At 44.1% G+C, this 4,543-nt stretch overlaps 1 protein-coding gene across 1 annotated transcript; it reads left to right on the top strand.

The window, feature by feature from the left end:
• The first annotated feature begins 3,362 nt into the window (after positions 1 to 3,362).
• On the top strand, positions 3,363 to 4,313 carry LOC120914617 (olfactory receptor 10C1-like). Its single transcript, XM_040325301.1, has one exon. It carries the CDS (start codon positions 3,363 to 3,365, stop codon positions 4,311 to 4,313), a length of 951 nt encoding a protein of 316 aa, XP_040181235.1.
• The last annotated feature ends 230 nt before the right edge of the window (positions 4,314 to 4,543 follow it).

Genomic DNA, 4,543 nt, shown 5'->3' with positions numbered 1-4,543 from the left:
TATTCCTAAGGCCCCGTACAGACGACCGAACATGTCTGCTGAAACTGGTCCGCGGACCAGTTTCAGCAGACATGTTTGGTCGTGTGTAGGCCCGAGCGGGCAGGATTCCAGCAAACATTTGCCCGCCGGGCCTTTTCCCAGCGGGCAAATATTTCCGGACTTGTTTTAAAACAGCCCGCTGGAATCCTGTCCCCTCGGACATGTTCGGTCGTCTGTACAGACCTACCGTACATGTCCGAGCGCCCGCATGCGTCTTCGACGCATGCGTGGAAGCATTTAACTGGCAGGGCCGCCCACGTCGCCGCGTCATCGTCGTGTCGACGGCGCGGACACGCCCCGCGTATTGTTTACGCGCGGATTTCTGTATGATGGTGAGTACAGCCACCATACAGAAATCCCCGGGCATACATGTACGATGAAAACGGTCCGGCGGACCGGTTTCATCGTACATGTATGCTCGTCTGTACGTGGCATAAGAATTACAGGCCTACAATGTAAAACGCCAAATTTCCATGCAAAATAATTGTACCGCCAGGGAGGTTAATGCTTACCTGTAGGTGCTCGAAATATCTACTAAACCACCACGATTTAGGATATATTTACAAAAGATATGGCCGCCGATGTCTACACCTCATGCGCCATAGACAACGGAGCAGGCACACTTTAGTAACCTTTAGAAACGGCGTTCGTGCCATTTCTAAAGGAGATCGTGCCATGACTGGTGGCTCCCGTGCTCATGGGAGTGACGTCATCGCCGCTTCGGCCAATCACAGTGCCGGAGCTGCAATACCCGGAAGGAAGAGGGTGAAAGATGGATGCTTCGTGGAAGAGAGGACGACATCGGTGACATCGCAGGCTTCGGTTTCAGGTAAGTGACACATAATGGGCCACTATGCGATGCATAGTAGCCCATTATGCTTTACCTTTGCAGGGAAACAAAGAGGAAGTAAAACCCACCAGGGTTTACTTCCTCTTTAAATTCCCCATAATATAAAATATAATATAAAATAAATGTAAATTCCAGCATGAATAGCAGGACCCACCATAATTGGCATAACAAGTTTGCAGGACAAGACCCAGGAACTCTCCTCAGAGATCACACCAACAGAGTCCTCAGTCTATCCACAGGCTTGACATTGCTTCTTATCACCCACAGCCTCACATGAGGTCCAGAAAAAACTCATCCCCCAGTTTCAGGCCAGTTATTAATTCATCCACCACCTCAGGTTAGGTGCATTAGCCATTCAATTTCATTCCTCATCTCCACGATAGACTAATAGCCTCTGTAAAGCTCCCATATGTAGCTGTGCCACATGTACAAAACCTCTAGGCCCACACCCTATACTTAGGAGATGGTACATTAGCGGCACCCACACCAAAATCATACACCGCTATATGAATTATCCCCATATCATACAATTTACTCTGGGGAAAGGGCCAGTAAATATGACCAATTAAAAAAAGCAAGTACTAACTTCTTATCTTGGGCGTTTTAACAGTGAGATCTTTCCGTCATAATTTTGGACTTTGTTCCTGTCCACCTGCAAGTTTTGTGTGTCCTCATTAGTGACAATCACACCAAAATCGTACACCACTATATGAATTATCTATATATCATAACATTTAGTCTGGGGAAGGGACCAGTAACAATATAATTTACTGGCCCCTTCCTTTAGGACCAGTTTACACCAGACACAGTTCCGTTCAGTTCTGTGTGCTTTTTTTCTGCACAAAATGCATGCACAGGGCTAGATTCATCAAGCCCGCCGTAAGTTTGTGCGGGCGTAGCGTATCCTATTTACGCTACGCCTCCGCAACTTAGACGGGCAAGTGCAGTATTCACAAAGCACTTACTCCGTAATTTGCGGCGGCGTAGCGTAAATCTGCCGGCGTAAGCGTGCTGAATTCAAATTCTGAAGAGGTGGTCGTGTTTTATGTAAATAAAACATGACCCCACATAAATGACGTCTTTAACGAACGGCGAATGCGCCGTTTGTGAAAGAATCCCAGTGTGCATGCTTGAAATTCCGCCGCAAATCGTCAATGCTTTCGACGTGGACGTAATTTACGCAAAGCCCTATTGGCGAACGACTTATGCAAACTACGTAAAAATTTCAAAATTTGACGCGGGAACGACGTCCATACTTAACATTGCGTACGCCTCATATCAGCAGGAGCAACCTTACGCCGGAAAAAGCCTAACGTAAACGACGTAAAAAAATGCGCCGGGCGCACGTACGTTTCTGAATCGGCGTATCCAGGTCATTTGCATATTCTACGCTGAAATCGACAGCAGCGCCACCTAGCGGCCAGCGTAAATATGCAACTAAGATATGACGGCGTAAGAGACTTACGCCAGTCGGATCTTAGGCAAATTTCGGCGTATCTTGGTTTCTGAATACAGAAAGAAGATACGCCGGCGCAGATTTGAATTTACGCGGCGTATCAATATATACGCCGGCGTAAATTCTCTCTGAATCTAGCCCACAGTGTTTTCCATGTATTCCAATGGCTCTAGTTGGCTCTAGTTCACACCATGCAGTCAGTTTCCGGTCAGTTTCTGCACCGGAAACTGACTGCATGGTGTGAACTAGAGCCGACTAGAGCCATTGGAATACATGGAAAACACTGTGCATGCATTTTTGGTGCAGGAAAAATGCACACACAACTGTACGGAACTGCGTCTCTGGTGTGAACTGGCCCTTACTGAATGAACAGAATGAGTGATGTACTGTATATACACACACACACAATTGCATGTTTGTTTGAACTTTGGGGTGTTTCCTAATGCAATAAGTTACGCACACCTATGAATATACGCAATTTTATTGTGAACGTTAGAATTTTATTGAAAATTATTATTTTTTTTAAAAAATTACTTTTATTGTCTAAATGTTTTACTTGAGTATGAAATATCTATGATGTGTTTTAATATTTTATTGTACACTAGCCTTGATAAGGAGGGTGCTTTTCCACCCAAAGTGCGTTGGCTCCATTTGTACCCTGTGAACTACGAACTTCAATACATTTGTTGTATAAAAGTCTGAAGTGTGACGTCCCTACATATTGAGCGCATCTCCTATCTCCTCTACAATTACCTAGCAGAGCAGTCGATTCCCCAACAGGACTACCCTTCTCTTCACCCTAGTTTCCCATGGGATCCATTTGAAGAGCACCATATCATAGGTCACCTCCAGGTATACCAGACTCCATATAGGTCCAGCACTGTCTTATACGTACTTTTCATGCTGTAAAAGAGACGTTCAAAGGGTTTAACTCTCCTGCATCCACCAAACACTGAAACTGGGTGGACTGAAGTGTTAAATAAAATTAAAATATCAGATTTTTACTGTTTAAGGATAATGTCAAAAACTGACAATGGGACCCGCAGAATTGCCACCTCTTTTATCATCGTTGGGTTTGAAACCCTGCGAGAAGTGGAACTTCTTCTCTTCTCTCTCTTCTCCAGCATGTATGTCTTCACAATCACAGCCCATTTCATGGTTGTCACACTAGTGGCAGTGAATCGCAATCTCCACAAACCCATGTACATACTTCTGGCCAACTTCTCCATGCTGCAGGTCTTGTACACCACAGGGACTGTTCCTAAAATGCTCAATGCATTGCTGACCCAACACAAAGAGATCTCTTCATCATCATGCATTGCCCAGTTTTATTTCCTGTTCAGCTTTGGGGCTTCAGAAAACTGCTTTCTTGCTGTGATGGCTTACGATCGTTATGTGGCTATCTGCAGACCGTTGCATTATCCAACTCTGATGACTAGTAATACCAGCTTGAAACTGGCTTTTGGCGCTTGGGTAAGTGGTGTTCTGGCTGCCTTACCATCTGCTCTCTGGATCTCTACCTTGAGGTTTTGCTTTCCCAATTTTATAGACCACTTTTTTTGTGATTATGCCCCTTTGGTGAAACTTTCCTGTGATGACACTTCAGAAGGCGAGTTTGCCTTCATGGTCATGTCATGGAGTGTTATCTTTGGCTGTTTTTTTCTGATCATGATATCCTACGCCTTCATTGTCCTTGCTGTTCTTAAGATCCAATCAACTGAAGGGCAGAAAAAGGCTTTTATTACATGTGCATCCCACTTAGCTGTGGTGTCCATCTTCTATGGGACTATCATCTTCATGTACATTCGACCAACTACCCACATCCGCTTTACAGCGGACAAAGTGGTTTCCGTCATCTACCTTGTAGTTACCCCTCTCATAAATCCTATCATATACTGTCTTCGGAACCAGGAGATAAAGGTAGCTGTCTTGAAAACTTTGCAGATGTTGAGAAAGTATCAGACCTAAGCAATGTCGAAGGTTTGGGTGACAGAACATATCAGCAAGCAGGACTGACTTCAACAATTTCCTGCATCACACAAGAAACACATATATTATAATATAATACAATAGAATATATAAACACTTAATCATTCTTATTAGATCAGAATTATGACTGAGGTTGCAGATCATCAAAATGCCTAAAGACCTAAATTAAAAATAAATAAGTAAATACTGACAAATAGTGCTAAAGTTCT

The sequence above is a fragment of the Rana temporaria genome, chromosome 9 (assembly GCF_905171775.1).
Source record: "Rana temporaria chromosome 9, aRanTem1.1, whole genome shotgun sequence".
NCBI classification, from domain to species: Eukaryota; Metazoa; Chordata; class Amphibia; order Anura; family Ranidae; genus Rana; species Rana temporaria.
This window is presented reverse-complemented; position numbering and strand designations above follow the sequence as displayed.